Source organism: Pseudomyrmex gracilis, unplaced genomic scaffold, assembly GCF_002006095.1.
Source record: "Pseudomyrmex gracilis isolate BER0280 unplaced genomic scaffold, ASM200609v1 scaffold_178, whole genome shotgun sequence".
NCBI classification, from domain to species: Eukaryota; Metazoa; Arthropoda; class Insecta; order Hymenoptera; family Formicidae; genus Pseudomyrmex; species Pseudomyrmex gracilis.
The window spans coordinates 309,947-330,037 of NW_018020762.1; the positions used below are offsets into that span (position 1 = coordinate 309,947).

The 20,091-nt window shown below is 35.5% G+C and overlaps 5 protein-coding genes and 1 non-coding gene across 8 annotated transcripts; 3 read left to right on the forward strand and 3 right to left on the reverse strand.

Moving 5' to 3' along the window:
- The first annotated feature begins 1,234 nt into the window (after nt 1-1,234).
- LOC109857941 (CD63 antigen-like) lies at nt 1,235-6,450 on the forward strand. The gene is made up of 5 exons (XM_020434738.1): nt 1,235-1,662; nt 3,289-3,477; nt 4,072-4,242; nt 5,029-5,259; nt 5,411-6,450. The coding sequence occupies exons 1-5, from the start codon at nt 1,588-1,590 to the stop codon at nt 5,474-5,476; spliced, it is 732 nt and encodes a 243-aa protein (XP_020290327.1). The 5' UTR covers nt 1,235-1,587; the 3' UTR covers nt 5,477-6,450.
- Nucleotides 2,730-2,811, reverse strand: Trnas-uga. The gene has a single exon. It is a non-coding gene; the product is annotated as a tRNA-Ser (tRNA).
- Nucleotides 6,451-6,795: 345 nt separating the features above from the next.
- Nucleotides 6,796-11,480, forward strand: LOC109857939 (CD63 antigen-like). Its single transcript, XM_020434735.1, has 5 exons — nt 6,796-7,156; nt 9,936-10,124; nt 10,242-10,412; nt 10,611-10,835; nt 10,931-11,480. The coding sequence occupies exons 1-5, from the start codon at nt 7,082-7,084 to the stop codon at nt 11,126-11,128; spliced, it is 858 nt and encodes a 285-aa protein (XP_020290324.1). The 5' UTR covers nt 6,796-7,081; the 3' UTR covers nt 11,129-11,480.
- Nucleotides 11,481-11,772: 292 nt separating this feature from the next.
- LOC109857938 (alpha-ketoglutarate-dependent dioxygenase alkB homolog 4) lies at nt 11,773-13,336 on the reverse strand. Its single transcript, XM_020434734.1, has 5 exons — nt 13,215-13,336; nt 12,843-12,971; nt 12,657-12,749; nt 12,144-12,574; nt 11,773-12,060 (listed from the first exon to the last, which is right to left on the reverse strand). The coding sequence occupies exons 1-5, from the start codon at nt 13,314-13,316 to the stop codon at nt 11,910-11,912; spliced, it is 906 nt and encodes a 301-aa protein (XP_020290323.1). The 5' UTR covers nt 13,317-13,336; the 3' UTR covers nt 11,773-11,909.
- On the reverse strand, nt 13,335-19,556 carry LOC109857936 (activating signal cointegrator 1 complex subunit 2). 2 transcript variants are annotated; one of them, XM_020434731.1, is made up of 15 exons: nt 19,152-19,556; nt 18,951-19,028; nt 18,435-18,595; nt 17,975-18,359; nt 17,655-17,869; nt 17,286-17,471; nt 17,018-17,173; nt 16,778-16,868; nt 16,525-16,692; nt 16,254-16,376; nt 16,060-16,178; nt 15,788-15,983; nt 15,544-15,700; nt 15,339-15,461; nt 13,335-13,449 (listed from the first exon to the last, which is right to left on the reverse strand). In XM_020434731.1, the coding sequence occupies exons 1-15, from the start codon at nt 19,260-19,262 to the stop codon at nt 13,352-13,354; spliced, it is 2,367 nt and encodes a 788-aa protein (XP_020290320.1). In that variant the 5' UTR covers nt 19,263-19,556; the 3' UTR covers nt 13,335-13,351. The 2 variants fall into 2 exon arrangements, with proteins under 2 accessions (XP_020290320.1, XP_020290322.1); XM_020434733.1 differs by having other exon boundaries at nt 13,362-13,489.
- LOC109857940 (bridging integrator 3 homolog) lies at nt 13,609-15,169 on the forward strand. Of its 2 annotated transcripts, none has more exons than XM_020434736.1 (4): nt 13,609-13,960; nt 14,049-14,156; nt 14,244-14,418; nt 14,491-15,169. In XM_020434736.1, exons 1-4 carry the CDS (start codon nt 13,953-13,955, stop codon nt 14,998-15,000), a joined length of 801 nt encoding a protein of 266 aa, XP_020290325.1. In that variant the 5' UTR covers nt 13,609-13,952; the 3' UTR covers nt 15,001-15,169. The 2 variants fall into 2 exon arrangements, with proteins under 2 accessions (XP_020290325.1, XP_020290326.1); XM_020434737.1 differs by having other exon boundaries at nt 13,612-13,960; nt 14,028-14,156.
- Nucleotides 19,557-20,091: the final 535 nt, after the last annotated feature.

A 20,091-nucleotide genomic window follows, 5' to 3' on the forward strand; every position in this document is an offset into this window, starting at 1 on the left:
CTTAAAATTTGACAAAAAAAACGTGAGCCTGATCAAGACACGCACTGCGCGCTCTGAGATGCAGTTTACCTTTTTCCGCCTCCGATTTCGCCCTGCTTCATTCGCCAGGACGTACAAAAATATTTGTGTCGCAAAGATTTGATCGTCGCATCATTAACCGTGATCACGCGGCCTCGAGTAATAACTTACTCGAGTACTTACTCAAGTAACGACCGTGCGATGAAATATATGTGTCAAGTGTTATCCTTGAACATTGAATGCTTATTGAATATTATATTAGCGTAACATAGTACGTACGTGTGTGTGTGTGTATGTATATGTATATATGTATGTCAGGATCTGATCTATATTCTACGTCTTCGTGTAATCTCAATTGCGGGCTATAACTAACGACACGTACCGAACTGGCGAACGGGATTACCGCAGGTATTGTGCAACACGCTATCGGATTGCTTGCCGCGTGTATAAAAATTTCTGCGCGAGTTGTACTTGACAATCCCGCCGACCTCTTACGTATACGCGAACATATATATGTTGCAGAGAGTGCTTATTAAACCGGAACTTGTTTATTAAAAAGTAAATCCGCGATTTGTCGCTGTTCGTACGCGATCGCACCTTTTCTAAGCTCGTTGAAAACTTGAACGTTAGAATTCATTGAAATTCAATTGTTCCATCCCATTTGCTAAAACTTAAAAAAAAGATGCTTTAGTCTCTCAATCTTGAGAAACAAGTTTCGATCAATTTTTGAAACGAATTGATCAGCCAAACAAGTCGCAAAATCACCCGGAGATTCAAACTTCGGCGAAATCCATCGGTTTGATCGCATCTCCAGAAACGCCGTTTTTTCATTTTTGAAAAAAAAACAAGCACAATCCGGTTTAATTTCACTTTTCTGTGAAATCTGATTCGGATTGCCGAATCAATTCTCTGTACAATACGCGCAACGTATCACACGAGGATGTAAATTCGAAAAAAGCTTGTACGCACACCTTTCATTAGGTTTCATAATTTCAATTAACAACGCGACGACAGGTGGTCGCGCGTGCGCTACGCCGATATTTCGCCACGCTCGATGTATTTTGAAACGTATTATTCCGGTCGAAGATTTCGACCGGTCTTTCCGTTGAAGATCACGTATAACGTTATACTATATATATATATATATATATATACACGTACATGTGTGTGTGTGTGTGTGTGTGTTTTCACTATATATACGTTCCGGACAGCGCACACGCACGCGACACAATCTCGCGCGCGCAAACACACAGAGACAGACTCGAGTCGTCGTAATTGACCGTGACTCTGTGTGCGAGGAAAACGTGTATATCCCGCGATACTGTGTGTACCACATGCGCATTTCGGCGTCGCTCTCGTCGGAACGCGCGTTTCTTTACGAATTGGTCTTTTTTCGTCGCAATATTTTTATTTGTGTTCCCGGTCGCGCGCAGTATTGTTCCGCGACCCGACTTCGACGGTGTATCATATCTCGCACGCGCGCAAAAAGACAAGACTTCCGACGTGAGATATACCGCGCGTGTATAAAACAAGTACACGACAATCGCAATAAAGTTCAAGCGGGCAAGTATGGCGACGATGCGGCTGAGCCTGGCACCGAGGACCGTCAAGTACCTGATATTCATCTTGAATTTTCTCTTCGTGGTAAGTATACACGCGTTGTGCGGCGGCCCGTGTTATATACTCTCTCGTGGCTTTATAACACGTTGACGTCGCTACGTTCTCCGCGAGCGATGAGGTGGCAACCGATCTGGCACTTCGATCTATCGCGAGCTCCTTCATCGATCGCGATGATTGCGTTCGCGCGACTGAATCGAAATCCGACAATCTATGTATCCGCCATTTTTGTATAAACAAACGTTTATTAATAAATATAACTAAAACTAAGGAATTAATAAATATATATCTAAGTATAAATAGATAACGACCCTCCCCCCAACTGTTCTGATATATTTTCAAAATTGTAAGTAGAAAATTTTGCCAACGTGTGACATTGGCGGATTTATATCAACTATAATTGCAAATGTTTGTTTTGAGAAACTCGTCATTGTGGAGGTTTGATAGCAGCTGTTGCGCGATGTGTTGTTGCGTATGTCATTGATTACAGATAATAAAAATTAATTGCAGTGTATCTTAGATCTCACACGTTTAGAAAACGGTTATCACACAGTTTCCGCGTAGCACACAGAATCGTTTATTTGTTGAAATGTTGTGTAAAACGTCTTTTGAGAATAAAAACAAAAATATATATTATTCTGTTTAACCTTTAACATATTCCGCGCGCGAACTACGCACGATTATCCAATTATCTAAAGCGGATTATTTTTAGCGCGGTAAATATGTTTTACACACTCACAGATATTGTTCCTAAAACATCTGTTTGCGAAACGCAAACGAGGAGAAACCGCGTTGCGACTAACAGACGAATAATAATATATTGAAATAAAATAAGAAGGGAAAAGAATTGTTAATATTTTTTCTTTAATTTTTGTTATATAACGCACATTTTTCTGAAGCGAAGAAATTTCGAAATTTAGACAGAGAATTTAGAATCAATACATGGGTATATACCGCGAGACACATGTATATACACATTTAAATTATAATTTAATTTGAAAAAAAAAATTATTTTAACATTTCTTTATTAAGATGTTTGTTCTCATATGTTAATCGATTGTAATTTTATTTGATTCGAGAAGAAAAAAAAAATTCGCTGCGGACAGGATTCGAACCTGTGCGGGTAGAACCCAATGGATTTCAAGTCCATCTCCTTAACCGCTCGGACACCGCAGCTGTTGGGGAAACACCTTTCATTTACACAATATGTGTCTCGCGGATACAAAGTTTGAAATAAAATTCGCACCGTATAAACTTCTTATAAAAATACGATGAGACTTTTTTCATTAAAACGTTTGGCATTGTAAATGTTCTTACTTTTAACAATTAAATGTTAATTTTTAGTTTTCAATATTAATTGTTTAATCTAGACAATTTATTTAACTGCTGGACTGTGCGATTGTGAGATTGCGTGTTTTTTTTTTTTTTTTAAATATTTTTACGTAATTATTACACGTAGGTGTGTTATCGGGAAGTTAATGTCTTTTTTAAATAGCTACAGGGGAAGAGACGTGTGAATATAATCCGAGGTTGTAAAACTATGTGGAACATTATAAATATATTTTTCGTATCGAACAATCGAAAATTCACAGAATCGAATTTCGACAATTCGAAGTATCGCTCTTGATTAATAATTGAATTACGTGTTCTCAGATTACAGGAATAATTTTGGTATCGGTTGGAGCGATTTTCCATGAAATGTACAATGAATATCAACATTTCCTTGACAACAGTTTTCTCTCCGTATCCAATCTTCTCATAGCCGTGGGCTCTATTATATTTTTCATCGCCTTCTTCGGATGCTGCGGAGCCGTTCGCGAGAACTACTGCATGATCACAACGGTAAGCGAAACGCGCAGAGATAAAAAATGTATTTTTTTTGATAATATTTCATTTGCACTCGTTACTCTCGTAAGATTGCGCTCGTGTCGCGCCGCTAATATATCTCGAAAAAAAATCGTAAAATTCCGATTAGTGGCGTGTAAAATTTTTCGAACCGACGCAGGGGTGTAAATGAAAAAAAAAAAAAAAAAAAACGCGCGCGACCGGTATCCAAGTTACGTCGCGTCGTTTCCCCTTCGTTCTCGTATAATATAATAAATATGTTTTGCGCATGTAATCGACATGTGTGTGGTTCTCTCCCTTTTTCGCCTCCCTATTCGAGGAAAATTGCACTCTCTCGTCCTCGCGGACGAGGGTGTGCTTCCTTCGCCAAGTGTTACATTAAAAAATTAACGCGCACGTCGGAAACCAACAATCGCAACGCAATATTTTACACGCGCCGGGATTGGATACAAATTTTTTTTTCAAGAAATCGCGCGATGTTCTCTTCACGGTGTTGCTTATTGTAAAAAAAAAAAGAAACGTAATATTTTTTTACTAAACTATTTTTTCAATAACTAATATTTTTATTCTCTTGACGATTTTCTGCCGCAGTTCTGCACGCTTCTGATAGCGATCTTCGTTCTGGAGATTATCGGCGGCACGATGGGATACGTGATGAGATCGAAAGTCGAGACGATCGTTGAGGACAAAATGTTAGACACAATGAAACAGTACAACAATAGCCAGGAGATCAAGGTCATCTGGGACAATATACAACGAAAAGTAACGCACGCCATGATACGACGGTTAACGCTTATCAGTTCCTCTTCCGGGAATAAATTTCGAAACGATAGTTTAAAAACAGAAAAATACAAATACAGATAATATTATAGGTTCTATCCGGAAAGTTCTGTCCGTTTTTGGAATAAAACAAAATACAAATTTTTCTTAAATTTTTCAAAAATGGGATATACAAATTGCCCTCACGCTGGCAAGAAATCATTAATATATATAACAATGGCAATTATATTATTGAATAAAGTTTATTGACGGTAAGAAAAATAATTGTATTTTGTTTTACTCCAAAAACGGACAGAACTTTCCGGTAGACCTAATACGTTGTTTTTTTTTTCTTTTTTGTTTTGCGTTAACAATTTTTGTTTGACGTTTTGCGCGCATCTGTCGCGTCTTCCCTTTATCGTGGGAGCGACGCGATCGTCGCTACGATATATCGTGAACGAACGACGGGGGATAATTTCAGTGCACGAGCTCTAATTCATTTCGCGTGTATAATACATGTATATATGTGATAGCTCTGGCGTGCACGCTATATAGCGACGACGACGATGGGGGTGTAAGCGTAAATCGATTTTTTCGCCGTCCCCGGCTTCCTTGACCACGCTCAATGACCTCGGCGCACACGATACGAACAACAATGCGTGAGCGTAAAAAATATATCAGACACGCTTTTTTAATCGCAAAAATCTCACTCGCATCGCGCGATCACAAATCTCGCGCAACATCCCTTTCGTTCGCGAACACTGCGCGTTTCATTTCATTCTCTTGCAGTTTGACTGCTGCGGCATGAACAACCCAAGCGATTGGATTAACAGCACCGTGCAACTGCACGGTCTTCCGATGTCGTGCTGCGAAGAAGTGATAGGAGCTGTTGGCACGGTGAGCTGCACCGTATCATCACCGAATCTCCATAAAGATGGTTGCGCAGACATGTTCGTAAATTTCGCCAAAACCCACGCGGCCAAATTAGCGGGAGTCGGCATGGGTCTCGGTGTGATTCAGGTATTCGTCGCAAATTAATATTATATAATTTGTTTTTTGAACGATATTTTGTTTTGTGAAACGTTTAAAACGAATCCGACTCTCGAGCTGTCGTTGATTGAGTAATTTTATCAATATGAAACCAAGTTAATCGATGTCTTGTATGTTGCAGTTATTGGGCATCCTTCTGTCGTCCTACTTGGCCAAGTCGATCAGAAATTGTTATCAGAACATGTAAGGTATTGCGCCAAGCACATCGGAAGAGCCGCCGTTACATTTGCCAGACAACAACTTAGCAGGATAACTTACATTTGAATATAGAACTATGCGAGTCTCGATATCGATCTGATATTTTACGCGAATACATTATTTATCAGATTAGGAAATTATTTTGCTATGTACGATGTACAGTGGTACTTCCCATTGCGCAGGAATTTTTACATGTACTTAGTTTTATCAAACCTTGATGCCATATATATATATATATATGTAAACGTATTTTTGTGATACTTTTCGAATCAGTGCGACCAAATTTTAGATCTAACGAATCACACGATTCGCATGTGTTTCGTGTGTAAAGTAAAATTCAAATGTTCAGATATATGATTCATATTTGTGTCATTGTTTTGCTTATATAAAAACATAGCAACGAAAAACGTTGAGCAGACGTTTTTCTTTAGTTCGCATAAAGACGAAAATTTCATTTCCGAGATATTCGCTTCGTATTTAAAATCTAATACAATTACGTCTCTCAGTGTGTACATAAAAAAATATATATATTAATTATATAGTCACGAAAACAATTACACAAATTAAAAGAATACAAGTTGAAACTTTTTATGTTCCGCAATATCTGTAACTTGACCACTTGGGATTGTTTTGAGTGAAAAAGCGACAAATGGGTCCGAACAATATTCCGAATCCATGTTGGATTTAGAATTTTTTGCTCAAAATAATCCTGGGAACCAGTCAAGCTATGGGCATTCTATTGCGAGACATACATATACGAACTTTTTTTTTATAAAAAATTCAATTTAATTTACTTCAAAAAAATTTTCTCTATAATCTTGCGATAATACGTTGTTTTTTTTTTTTTTCATAAAACAAAATGAACGTGTAAATAGAAATTAGGCACCAAGGACGAGAAAAGTATATTGTACTCAAAAAAAAGAAAATAATTTTTATAAGATAATAAAAATGACTTTTGAGGAACACTGTAAAAATATAAAAACAAGCAATCTTCTTTTCGACCTGAGCAAATAATTTTTACCTAACAAAACCATTAAATGACGTAAAAATATAAAAAAAAAAACTGACTGTTTTTATATAGAACGTATAATAAAAGCGTGATTTTCCCAACCGCATGACACGTCAGTGTGTGTACAGTGTATGTAGACACACTTCTTATATAGTTAATACGCGCACGAGCGAGCGAATTCAACCGCAAGTTTATCGCATCGTCATGTTTTTTTCGCAACTAATCGCAACAACTTCCTCGTTCTCTCCCACTCCACTTATAATGCACGAGCGGTTCTATAAAGAAATCGTTTGTTCGTTTGCGAAGACGTTGCGCCGTGGACGATCGTGCGCGATCGTCAGACACGAACGAACAGTTGTTCCGCTCGTCGTCGTCGTTGTTGCTCGCGGCGTCTGACGTTCGCGCGTTTTCGTATTCGCGTTATCGGCCAAGCGATAACGCCGGCGGTTGTGATCGGCCCCCGACATTTTCAGCATCGTCAGTCGTCTATTGACAATCAGTGTGCCGATCACGCTAGAGTAACGCGTGATCCGCTTTGTACGGTAGTGCACCTGCGCTCAAGAGGAGCTCAACCCGACCACCAAGATGGCGGCCACGCATCTCGACGTCGGCCTTCGCTGCATCAAGTATCTGCTATGCGCGGTCAACTCTCTCTTCGTGGTCGGTAGCTTATGCCACAACACCGTGGCGTATTCTCCATACTCTCTCTCTGTCTCTCATTGCAATTTACTTTTTTCTTTTACACACGAAATTCGCTTCTCGCGAACAATCCCGCGACAATTCCGCCTTCACGCGTAGAGATTCCTTTATCTTCAAGATAATCTTCGGTCTGACGAATTTCTGATTAAAAAATAATAAAAGATGTTATTTCTTTTTCGTAGAAACATCGAGATAAATCTTTTTTTAAAGATAAATAGATAATACTGATCTGAAAAGAGACACTTTATAAAATTTGTCGATCAACGCGCGTTACAATACGAAGAAGATAATTTTCTTATGACGAAAGATATATCCATAAATTCTATATTTTAACGGCGATTGTTGAGATGCGCGCCCGCGGCACGTGTTATTATTATACAAGACCTCACCGAAATTATATACACGTATGGTATGTAAAGTCTTCATCGATTAAGTTCGCGATGAGAATTGATGGCAACGTCGTCGTCCTTGGAAAATACCGTTGCGACGCAAGTTCGAGGAAGGTGTAATTGCGCGTTATGCGAATGCTCTTTCACATGTAAACCTGTACTATAGCTGTGTTCCAGAATTGCTGCCGGTGCTAAAATTGTATAATATAAGTGACGCAAACTATAGATATTTAGCGCTGGCAGTGAATTTTGGAACACAGCCTTATATTACACTATACCACACACATAATTATTGATTGCTATTATATCCCTCGAGCGTGTAGCGGGTAATGCCTAGATTCTAAAAAAGAAGTTTGATCAGCGGCAGGAGTGATTATTGACCATCTCTCTGCTTTTTTGCACGAACAAAAGAAACCGCGTCGAGAGTTTTTGCCGAAATATATAGACAAGATATTACGTACAATAATTATCTACAAAAATATATTTTGCGTTCGGAGATAGAACGAACAATAATCTGCAAATTGTTGTTTACAATCTAATACGAGACGTCAATAAATAGATTTTTGCTACACAACTGCGTTGATTTCAATTAATTGCGAACGACAAATGCGAAAAATTTGATCGTTTTTCTTTTTCGCGTAACATATATACCACATTTGGCATTTGAAAACCAATCTCGAATATTTCAATGTTATCGTAGAGCAATATAAACATACATTTTGCAAAAACGACTAATACAGACAGTTAACAACAAGCAGAGTTTAATTATTTAAGATAATGCGCTATCAAAAAAACGCGAAGCAACAATCGAATCGGTTCGCCATTTTGGGGTAAACTCTAAAGATAACATATCTGATTAAATGTGTTAACGAAACACAAAGCTTTTTTATATATAAAAAAACCAACAGAAAATGCGCGCAACGCCAGTAGTGTCCTTTTATTTGTATTCTTTTCGTTCTCTCTCTCTCTCTCTCTGTTAAATAACGAGATGTGGACCATGTGGAATCACCGATGATCAGTTTGCACCTGCAAACTGAGATCGACGACGTTGCACGTATTGATGCGCAAAATTAATCAAACGTGCAAACTTGTACGCAGTTGTAATTTTTTTGACGATACTTTACACACGAAGGAACGAACGTTTCTTGTCTCAACCGTTGGTGGTCGCTTATCAATGGCAGATAAAGCATTTAAGGATAACGCGAATTAACATAAAAGGCGAAGACATGCCGTTTGACAAATAAAATGTTTAACATACGAATAAAATAACGTAACGTAATGTAACAATTCGCGAATATTTGATAATAATCGGACGCTTACAACATATGTAGTTGCACTTTTGCGTGCATATCTTGCATCTAAAGAGAAAAACGAATGAGAAGTGTTTGTTGAAGTGCTTGTAAATAAGAGATTTTCGTTGTTTTACAATAGTTGTAGCGTACGTACTGGAAGTAAAATATCTTTCGACTTATGTCACACGCCTACGTGCGCCTAAGAAATGGTTTCCGTTTATCAGTAAAGATAAATTTCTATGTTCTTAAAACCGCGTATCACCTTTATCACGCTATTTTTAATTGAAAGTAACTCAAAACATTTTTATCATCTTAAACTTTAAAACTGATTTCTGATTTCAACGAGGTTTCAAAACGTTTTTTATTTATTTTATTTTACGTATTCAAATATTGAAAACAACGTAACGTTTTTATTATTTCGTTTGAAGTTAATTAAAGATATAGAAACTGTTCGCTTCGTGTGAACACAAATGATAGAGAACAGCTTATCGCGCGAGAATTACGCAGCTCGCTTTGTGAAAAACAAATAGGAGAGACATCGGTGATGTGTGCATAGTGATTATTCTTCGCACATCACCGACGAAAGTGTCATTCCGAAAATTAACTTGACTAAGAAAAATTATATATTGATTCATCGTGTAAACAAAAATATAACCGACACACATTTCGGACAGCTCGAAAACAAAAGAAAGAATTTTCTCGCGCAAAAATAGAGCAACAACGATATAATTGCAAATTGTCAATCAATTATCGCAAATGCTGTAGCATGTAATAATTTTCATATGCGTAAGAAAGATACGTATATTATTATAATATTGTTATAATAATAACCGACACACATTTCGGACAGCTCGAAAACAAAAGAAAGAATTTTCTCGCGCAAAAATAGAGCAACAACGATTTAATTGCAAATTGTCAATCAATTATCGCAAATGCTGTAGCATGTAATAATTTTCATATGCGTAAGAAAGAGATACGTATATTATTATAATATTGTTATAAGTTTTTTTTTTTTTTTTACGACCAATGTTGACGAAGTTTATCATTTTGTGATCGCAGTTGACGGGGGTGATGATAATATCGATCGGCACGACGATATACGCAGTTTTCGAAAACTTTTCGCAATTTCTGGACTCGAGTTACGTGTCACCAGCCACGCTTCTGATCGTGGTCGGGATACTCGTCTTCGTGATAGCGTTTCTTGGATGTTGCGGCGCGCTGAAGGAGAGCACTTGCATGGTTCTGGTGGTAAGAAGACACAAACGTGCTAAAAACACAAAAAACAAAAAAAACTGATCTTCCGCATTTCTTTGAATTACTTCCATTGTCCCGTTTATTTATATATATGTGTTTTATTTTTTTTAGTTCGCGTTTTCTCTGTCGATTGTACTGATACTGGAACTTGCCGCCGCGGTTGCCGCGTACGCTTTGCAGGACAACATCAAAGATTTTCTAGCCGACAAGATCTCCACGACGATGCACGAATACGGAAAGAACGAGGAAGCAACGTTCGCAATCGACTTTATGCAATCTAGGGTAATGCTCAATCTCGTTGATTGACGTCTATTAACGTTGTTTTATCGAAAAATATTGCGAGATATCAGAAAGATTCCGTTCGATACGACAAAATGTAAGAAGGCTTTACCGCTTCTTGGTCGTAATTTGTCGTGTGATTTGAGATTACGCAGAAGCTTTTCCGAGTTCAAAGCATCATTCGATCTCGTTGTTTTGCAGTTACGTTGTTGCGGATACAACAACTATCTGGATTGGGACGATATACCGCTCAATAACACGGACGTTCCTGATTCTTGTTGCGCTTATGTGGTGATAGATGAGAATTCCTTTGTGGATCGTTGTCAGATCAAGTATCAAGAAGGTTGTATCAGCCGCTTGTCCATTATCATTCATCGTAGTGCGTTGTACATCGGTACTGGAGCCGTAGCAATCGCTCTTATTCAGGTACAAGATTCAATTTTGACGTTACATATATTGTTATACAAGTATGTTTTTTTTTGCATGCTTTTGTGTTTATTAAAACTGATATTTTTCTCTAGTTAACGGGAATTATGTTCGCTTGTATGCTGGGCCGAGCAATCAGGCGACAAAAAACGGAAAGAGAAAGACGTCGATGGGAATTGCGCGAAAATCTTGTCAACGGTTACGAACCGCTGGGAAAATCTGATCCTTTTACTACGTTTCCCGTAGTGTACATGTCGCCGGATTACCCGTTGAAGGGCGTTCAAAAATGTTAATTTACACACACAAAAAAAAAACGAAAAACAAATTTATTATTCCTACAACCCTCAGGAAGAGACGTTTATAGAAGTAAATTTTTAATACCGTTTCTATTATTCTGTAATATATATATATGCGTTTATACAAGAATGAATATTTATTCCTCTATAGTTACCTTGTTATAACGAAGTGAATTATATTATGGTGAATATATAGATAAAGAAACTGTTCTCTTATTCCACAAAGTAATTTTGTGATTTGTACAATTCTTAGATTAAAAGTTAGTTACACATGTACAATCCAACTATGGTTTGCTTTAAAATAATTTGTATTTGATTGTTGAATTCAAAATTTGCATATCGGAAAAAAGCTAAGTGTTTTTTTTTTAATATATATATATATATATATACACGTACATGTATATATATGTATACAAGTATACAGAGTTTGTTGTAAAAGATGTTAATATGTACTCATTGTATATCATACACTCTGTACATATTTATGTGCTAAGAAAATAAAAATTATTTTTAAATCAATAATAACAAGAAGATTCTTTGGGCTCAGGAGTCTTTAAACTAATGAATGAAATAAACTGAGTTGTAAGAGCTGTTTGCAGGATGTTGTGCAGAGAATGTGCTTAAATATACATATATATATTTACACAACATATTTATTTCATTCATTAGTTTAAAAATTATTTTATTCTATTTCAATATTTATATTTATTGTGTGCTACGACAATAACTGTCTATTAAATAAAGTCAATAATTATTTAAATTCGATTATTTATTAGTATCACCAGAAAAATGAAGCTTGTTTCAAAATTTCAGTAGCTTTGTTATAATGCTCACCATTTTCAAGATACGGAGGTGTCAGTTCACGATATGCAAGGCAAACGCGTCTTGACTTTACATCTTGTCGAAGCACTGAATGTTCCCACTTGTATCTACCAAAACAAATAAAAACCTATTTCTTTGACGGAACCTTTGAGATTTTAATTTGAAGAATGTATTGAAAAATATAATATACCTGGCAGCGCCATATAAAATCATAACAGATCTGGCGGGCATTGGTAGTCTTACTACTACATCATTATCAATATTTAAACTCTGTACATTATCAGAAATGTCTCTTTCCAAAATAGAATCGTATTTTGAGACACAGTCTAAATTATACCTTGTCAATGGGCCACGATAAGGAGTCATGGTCAGAACAGAATTACCAAGAACATTTACAGTAACTATACGCTCTCCCCAAATCCAACAATCATCAATATGAGGATCGATAGAGGCGCCTCGTACAGTATCATATTCAAGAGAACACTGCTCGACAGTTTTGAAATCATGTAACAGGGGTATTTCCTTAAATTTCTTCTGTACAAATTCTGTTGTTTTTGGAAAACCTTTAAATGCTCCTAATTGCAATTTCCGCTTTTTGAAATTACATTTTGGTCCAAAATTCTAAATAAAATTAAAGTAGTTTAGCTTGAAATGCACAAAGAAACACTTAAAAACTATTTAACTCCTTAGGAAAAGTATATACCTGTTTTCTTCTACCACTCTGCGAAGCTTCCCAAGGAAGATCATCAAGTGCTTTCGTTAGCTTTTCAGCTTCATCTTCACTTAAGAAATCTAGCTGGGACATACATTATATATACAGTGTTGATTATGTATTAAACAAGATATATTGTACACGCTCAATTCTCCATATATTGTGTCATCATATTACCTTGATATAAACACCAGAATAATCAAGCAAGTTGTTGTCATCATGGTGAGGATGATTCTTATACTCATCTATGTCCCATCCAGATAACAATTTGTCACAACAAGGACAATAAACGTAACTTTTGTTTTTCTGTAAAATTATACACGTAACACGTATTTGAAACTGAGAAATAAAGAGCAATAACTGGAAATTGTTTATATGTAAGTTGTGTGTTTTTTTAAATCTACCTTTACACAACATTCAATTAGACTTTTTAGCAGAGCAGGTTTATATATTATCTTTAACATGTTTTTCCAGTCTTACTTCAGATTTTTTTCAACACAGTACTTTTTAGCATATTGGTAATAGGTTAGAAAACTGCAAATTTTTTACCTGTAATTCGCTCTTCAAGTCCGGCTTGGATATTTTATATTCCGCTTCGCAAATTAAACAAGATCGTATCCCCTTGCAGCCGCACGGTCGAACAGTTTCCATGATTTGGTTCTTACCAAGTATTGTCAGGAATGAGATCAACTCTCAAGCACGCAATAACGAAGCGAACTATAAATCGTCTCTAAATTGTAGCGCCGGCTGTCGTTTGGAAATGTATCAGAGCGTATACATCTACCTGAATCCGAGATGGAAAACTTGTGTCAATTGGGCGATAGCTGAGAAAAATGTTCACAAAATGTTATCATAAAAAAATACAAATATTCTCGAATATATAAATAAATTCACGAGGTCAATTTTGCATTTGATACACGCAAGCGCGGAGATCGAGTTTACGTGTGACATTACAGTGCATGTTTCCGAATGTAATTAACAATTCTCTCAGATTAGCAAGTGGTAGTAGTCCGTTTCGCGTTGTTAAATATTTATTAGAAAAGTTTAATATTCTACAGATACGTTGCTCTTATAGAAATATAATATGTACAAATGTGTCATTTGCACGCGAGAATTTTTTATAAGAAGGTGTGAGTGCGTGCGCGATTGACAGATAAAAAAAAAGTCAGATAATACACCTGCGAAAAATCATTGTTGTCTTATTTTATGAAAACTGTGCGATGTGAACAATTGTTGTAACAGCAATTGTTGTAACAATTTTGCCGAGTATCACAAAAGACATACAATATGACGTGGTAAGTTAACTTAAAAATGTTATATATATATATCAATAATAATTTATTTATATTAAATTTACTTAAGATGCATACATTGAACAAACAGGAATCCGTTGAAGAAAAATTATCTGACTCAGAGACCAACTTTTGCACCACCACTTCTATCGTACACAGAAGATAACCAGTTAGATCTTGTTGTTCAAAGACTCATCTAGTACGTATCTTTTTCAATGAGTTATATTTTTTATAGTTATGATTTATATATGGTTTTTCATCGTAATAATATTGACTTTGCTTCGAGTGTTGAGGATACAATAAGAAAATTAACCAAGGAGATGAAAAAGTACATAGGAGCTCTGGAAAATTTGGATAGAGCCGATCAGCGACTAAGCACGAACTTAATTAATTGTGGATTGGCGCAGAATAACGACGAGTACAGAAAAATAGTGGAAGAATACTCTTCCGTCGCTGTACAAGTAGGTGCAAAATATCTCGATATTTTCTCTGATTAAAATATAGCAAGACTGACTTCTTGTGTGAATTATCAGGTGGGAAAGAACATTCACGAAATGACCGGTTTGTGCTACAAAACGTTTATAGAACCGTTGAAGAAATTTAGAGGTGAATTCGCCATCATCGCCGCGGCGGTGGCAAAACGAGAAGAACTGGCGACCACGTGGAGATACTTGTACAATCGCGTGAAGAAACTGCAAGAAAAGAAGGACAGGACCGCGAGTCACATCGCGAAGCTTGAGAGAGAACGTAGAGCGGAGGAAGCGGCTGCCAAAGAGCTTAAGACTGTACACGCCCAATTACTCAAGGAATTGCCAATGTTCTTGGAAAAAAGATTAGAATACATTAATCCGAGCATTCACGCGATGATTATGATACAGTTAAATTATTACGGACACGCGACGCAGTTGTACACGTTGTTGATGCCTGTGCAATACTCGGAATGCAACGCGTCGAGTACAACGTTGCCCGAGGAAGAGTATCAACGAACCATAAACACCGAACTGAATAGATTGAGGTCGCTTACTATAGTAAAAGATAGTTAAGACACGTTTGTATTTCTCTAGAAATTTCTTGAAATATTTATAAACATTTGACAACACATAAAACATGCATATCACAAGAGAGAATGTTTTTCAGATAAAAATATATTCGTTATTTTTTTTTTTCAATGAGAACATATAGTAATATAAGCGATGAGCGTTGTTATGTGTTTTATTTTTGTAGAATAATAATAATAATTAAATATTTCATCGTTACATAGTATGTATATATATATATGTATATATGTATATACACATGCTACGTATACGTTTATCACTTGGCAGTATGAATATTCCACGTGTAAAATGAAAATATACATCGCTTTAAGATGGTATTATACCCTGTCTTTTCTTCATTTGGGAACCCGTTCGACGATTGTGATTATTACTCTGCCTGTGCTGCTTGTTATTTCTGACTTTGTTAGTCGAGCTGCTCTGGTTTTGATCGCCACCTCTAGATTTGCCTTAAACAAAACACAGTTCAATAAACAAAATGTAAAGATATCTTAAAAGAAATTTTTAACACAAAACAAACTTGAAACGTACCATATGTATTTCTACTTTCTTTTGCGAATCTTCGCTGTTCGGCTTTAACACGCGCATCCGCTGGATTCTCCACAAAATAATTATTATTATTTTGCACCGGCTTCTCATTGTCATTTTCATCATCCTCAGAGCTGGCTTTGTTATATGAGCGAAACACCTGAAATACACTTTGTTGTATAAAAAAAAAACAAAAGTTAAAGTTCAAATCGATAGAATCTCAAAAGTAAAAAAAAGATGAACTAACTCTTGGAGCAAAACATTTGGTATCTACTTCTGTAGAATCATCTCGCATACCGCCACGAATGTTGTGACTGTCATAGGTATCGTCATATTCGTCGTCGTAATCACTAACAACGCTATATTTTCCATAGAAAGCTCGATGGTTTTTCATTTCGGATTTGTCGTCCAACATTTCTCTTGCATTTCTATACTTATATTTCCTAGAAAAAAATTATGTTTATTTATATAAAAAAATTTAAATTCGTTCTTTTTTTTTTTTTTAATTTAGCAATTTACTTTTTCTGCGTTTGAAACACGGACGTGTCCGTATATTGTGTCAAGTTGGATTCGTCATTGTTGGAAAATTCTAATTTTTGTAAATCACGAACGGCTAAATCTACAGCAGCCGACACTTCCTAGAAATAAATAACAAACACAAGTTTTTAGTTAATTCGAACAAGTAACGAAGCATAGCATAGATATTACTCTACCTGTGGATCTAACGGTATATATGGTACTGTTGTATCCAATTTTTGTAAAGTGGGTGGCAAAGTGTTGTCCAAAACTGCGTGTATCACATCCTCAACATTATTGTCATAATGCTTTAAACATGCCTGAAAATTTCAGATCAGATCCACACATAAATATAATATATAAAGAATTATATGTTAAAATATATATTACACATATAAGAACTCATTATTATCATACTAATTGAATAAAAATTTTATATTAATTTAATATTAGGAACAGAATTTTCACCTGTATGAATCCTTCGCCATAATCGCATAAGATTTCTTTTACTTCCGAGACGAGACGAGACATTTCGTCAGTGTCTTTAGATTTTATTTCATCCTTTGTCCGCTTCGTAATATTATCTTCTTTAACCTTTTGACTGTCTTGTATGCTACTAGATCCACCAACATTTCTCTACAAGAATCAGACCGGCAGTTGTTTAGTTTTTTCTATCAAAAATAACCGATATATTTACACATATATGTGAACTGTCACTTACACTCGTATCATTAGAATATTCATTAACTACTGTTGTATCTCCAATCGATGCGCTCAGTGCTTGCAAGATATACTCATGTTTTATTGAATCACTAATAAAATTTGTTATGGAATATTCAGACTAAAATAATAAAAGCTGTTTTAATTGTTTCTTTAATACAAACGCTCGAATTTACTCGCAACTGTCGAAGAAAGCTTTAATATACTGTGTAATATATAAAATTTTTTAAAAAAAGGATACACTTCAGGACACAATTTGCACAAACTCTCAAGATCAGGCTTAATTGGATACAATCGATGATAATCTATAATAAATTCCTTTTCGGATATAGCATTTATTAGTGTATTCAAATATTCATCTATATATCTTCTTAGTTCACTTTCAGGTATCGTATTGCTAAAAATACAAAAGAAATTTATTACATATATTTTTCTCACGTCAGTTTTAGAACGTTCTCACAATGTTTTTTTAAGCGTTTAAATTGGATTTTCTTTTACGACGTACTTACTTTTTTTCCCGAATATTTGATATAGGCTCATATATAATAATTCGATAAAGTTCCAACATTTCTATTCTAGTTACGTCCAGACGATGTTTTAATTCTATGTACTTCGGCATATTTTCATCATTCAATGCCAACTTGTCTAATTTCTGATACATTTGAGGTATCGTATTTCCATATAACGAAACTATTCTAGCAAATAAAGATACAGTGGAAAATGTTTTATCACTTAGACTTAGAGTACGCGCACACAAATACAGTAAAAAAATTTATAAAATTTACTTAAAATTTAATAATGACAAACGCATTAATTACAAGAAGAAGAATAAAGCTCTATATTCCATTAATTGGTAGGAAAATAATGTGCAAACTCACTTGTTCATAAAGTCTTCTCTGTGAAATATTTGTATCACTGAAGGATAAATTCGTAATAATACTGTAAGAGTTGATGACACATCTAAAATATATAATATCACGTCCTCTAAATTATATAATGTCATGTCAATAGAATTTCTTTGTTCTGAAAGTGCTACTGCTTCTGTACCATAGATTGAACTGTTGTCAAATCTTCGTTCAACATTCTCAAGTGCCTGTGTTAACAGAAGTGTTGATTTCAAAAGTTAAAATCTATAAGAATTATATTTCTATTCATATACATATATGTATATATAATTGAATACTAAATTATACATTACGCTTATTAGGCATGGTACGGATTTCTGAAGATCATCATTGTACATTGGTTGTAGATCAAAAAGACATTGTAGAATCTTTTGCATGACCTTGGCATTTTCTCTACCATACAATTGACACAAATCAAATATAATAGGTATTGTAAAAATATAATTGTCATACAATAAATTTCCAAGGAATGCATTGTTCATGTATTCTGTAGGACTTTCTTTGTTTGTGACCAAACGTGCAAAAATCATAAGTACAGAATAGCGAAGCTTTTCCAAGTTTTCTCTTACTCTTCGTATTGTAGGAAAATTTTCCAATGCATAAAAAGGTGGAGCTTCTTGTAGAAAAGATACTAAAGTATCTATAATTGCAGTATTAAATACAATGTTGGACCAGAACCTAAGGAAGAAAGAAGTTATATATATGCTTCTATATGAATATTACAAAATTTTAAAAACAACTATAGTATCATACCGATGAAACCGAAGACCAAGTAACCAGTTTAAATCTTCAATGATATAATCTGTGATCTCCAGCCAATGGTTCTTAGCACCTTCTATTTCTGATCCATCTTTATCGTATATTTCCGGCACTTCATAATGTAAAAAATAACGCTTTTCCACCCACTGTGGACTCTAAAAATAACAGGAAAAAACATTTCAAAAATACCTATTTGATTTGACAATTATACAATGAATTACAACACGTAAATAGTTAACATTCAAAAACGTTTTTTGAGTTTGAACCACGTTAGTGTCATTTTTCAGCTTACTTTATCAGGGTTTCAAGAGTAACCTGATAGTAAGTATAATACTGAGTATCAGGTTGCTCATGAAATCCTGATAAAGTGAGCTGAAATGTTCACGAAACGTCGGTATAAAAATGAGACTAACACAGTTCAAACCCGAAAAACATCATCGAACGAACACATCGCGAAAGTATTAAATATTAGATAGTTTGCACCAAATATGGATTTAAAAAGTAACATACCAAAGCACTTTTTACCAAAACTACTCCATCAGTCTTGATATGCAATTCCAACTCCTCTAACGGCAGGAAATTGGGATTCTATTTAAGTAAACAAAGTTAACATAACATTTATTGAGATAACATGTTAACATTGATTTAACATTACGCAAATATAAACTTTACTTTCCAAACGTATACAAATAACTGGTAACTGAGAATCACCTTGTAGAAATCCATTTCACACCGTGCATTAAAATCAACTGGAAACAACTTTTTCTCTCGATTGTCAATTTGTTTTATTAGCAAACTCTTACAAAAAAAATCGCAACACATGCGATGAAAACAATGCAGCACGTATATTAGGTTGTCACGTCTTTTACCTCCTTCCCAAAAAAAAAAAAAAAAACAAACAAATCGCGATATTGTCAAGAGAGAGAAAATCAATCTTACAGATTAAAACAAAAGTGAATGTCAGATCTTTTTGAACTAAAAAACCACATAAAACGTAAAAAGCCGGGCAATCCCAGTGAATCCCAAATCGTTTCGTGATTATACGTGTCACAAATTCTTGGAAGGGGAATAACCATCCAGAGGTAAGCCTGTTGGCTTGTTTCAAAGACCAGCGACATTGAGCGACACCTGTCAATGCATACGATTTATTGGGAAATAAACTTTAGGGCTTGTGTCCATGATGGCCATGATGCTACGTGGAAACAGAGAGAAGTCTGAGAGCGACCAGACCCATCAGAAAATGAGTAATCACTTTTCCTCCCCGTAAACTAGCGCTATGTCCACTGGTGGTACACATTGAAACTACGCAGCCAGTCCACGAGCGACATGTCGGTATGTCCTCACCGTGCGGTTCTATTCCGTGCTATGTAAACGCGTCCAAATGGTCATCTTCTTCAGGCGTGTGAGTATATTCGCGAACGTGGATTTGATTTCTTTTGAAATTTAAAATGATCGGTCTCGTGATAAGAAAATACGAAAGGAGAACAGAAAAGGATAAAAAAAAAAAAAAAAAACATTGCAACTTTCCACACAACATAAATGTGATATACAAAAAAAGATCTAATAGTGAAGAAAATAATATTATTTAAGCGAGCAGCATCAGAATTCGTGGAGTGTATCAACTCCTTTTACATCATCATTTGCTGCTTTT